Source organism: Aptenodytes forsteri, unplaced genomic scaffold (assembly GCF_000699145.1).
Source record: "Aptenodytes forsteri isolate BGI_AS27 unplaced genomic scaffold, ASM69914v1 Scaffold55, whole genome shotgun sequence".
NCBI lineage: Eukaryota > Metazoa > Chordata > Aves > Sphenisciformes > Spheniscidae > Aptenodytes > Aptenodytes forsteri.
Genome location: NW_008796063.1, coordinates 9685765 through 9686659, shown reverse-complemented (window position 1 = coordinate 9686659; position 895 = coordinate 9685765). Strand labels below are relative to the sequence as shown.

The 895-nt window shown below is 64.8% G+C and overlaps 1 protein-coding gene across 1 annotated transcript in view; it reads right to left on the bottom strand.

Moving 5' to 3' along the window:
• MYO15A (myosin XVA) overlaps positions 1 to 895 on the bottom strand; it is a 71121-nt gene that overhangs the window by 23972 nt on the left and 46254 nt on the right. Inside the window, 3 exon segments of the mRNA XM_019473952.1 lie at positions 2 to 161; positions 583 to 657; positions 807 to 895. The exon segment at positions 807 to 895 is cut by the window's right edge and continues 23 nt beyond it. Coding sequence (XP_019329497.1) covers positions 2 to 161; positions 583 to 657; positions 807 to 895 — 324 coding nt within the window.

Genomic DNA, 895 nt, shown 5'->3' with positions numbered 1-895 from the left:
GGCCATGCCCCCGGCCGCCAAAGCTGCCACCTTGCCCTGCTTGTCCCTGGGCTCCTCTTTCCTCTCCGCCGGCAAATGGACAAAGTCGGGGGCTGTGATGGGCTGGACGTACTCGGCGGGGAAGAGCCCTGACCTGCCGTGGATGGCCCCGAACTTCCACCCTGTGCCGGGCAGATGGTGGGGATGGCCCTGGGCTGGCAGCCCCGGGAGTCACCCCCCGAAAAGTATATGCCCGCTCCCTCCTGCACCCTGCACCACACCCCAAGCTCGTTCCAAAGGGTCTGGCTGTGGGTTTTGGCTGTAAACGGCTGCAGTTTGGCATTGCTCAAGGTAAAGGCACAGACCAGAGGCCACAAAGCCCATCACCCGCAGGGACATGGGGGCAGCACCCGGTGCCACCCAGGGTGCGAATCACAGGGGAGCATTCCCCTGCATCTGGTCGGTGCCAAAAAGAGCCCAAACCATCCTGCTGGGGGGTGACAGAGGCAGGATCCTGCCCCATGCCCCAGCTCCAGGAAGGGACATGGCCCAGGGCAGCTGTACACGCACCGGGGACACGCACAGGGACAGCATGGCACCCACCAAAATCCTGGGTGCCTGTCTTCAGCTCCTCCAGGTACATCACCTTCTTGCGGACCACGCAGCCATAGTAGTGGTCTGCTGGGACACCATGGGGACACGGGGAGTCACAAGATGTGAGGCCAGGGCACGGCCACCTCCGGGGCCGGTGAAGCCGTCAGTCCTGCCGTGCCTGTTCCCCCCATCGAGGGTGTTGCGGCATGGGGGGGCTGTGGGGGGCCGCTCACCTCTCTCAGGGCGCTCCAGCGGCTGCAGGTGGATGATGTCCCCTTTGTGGAAGCTGAGCTGGCCCCCGTCCTCCGGACTGTAGTTCCTC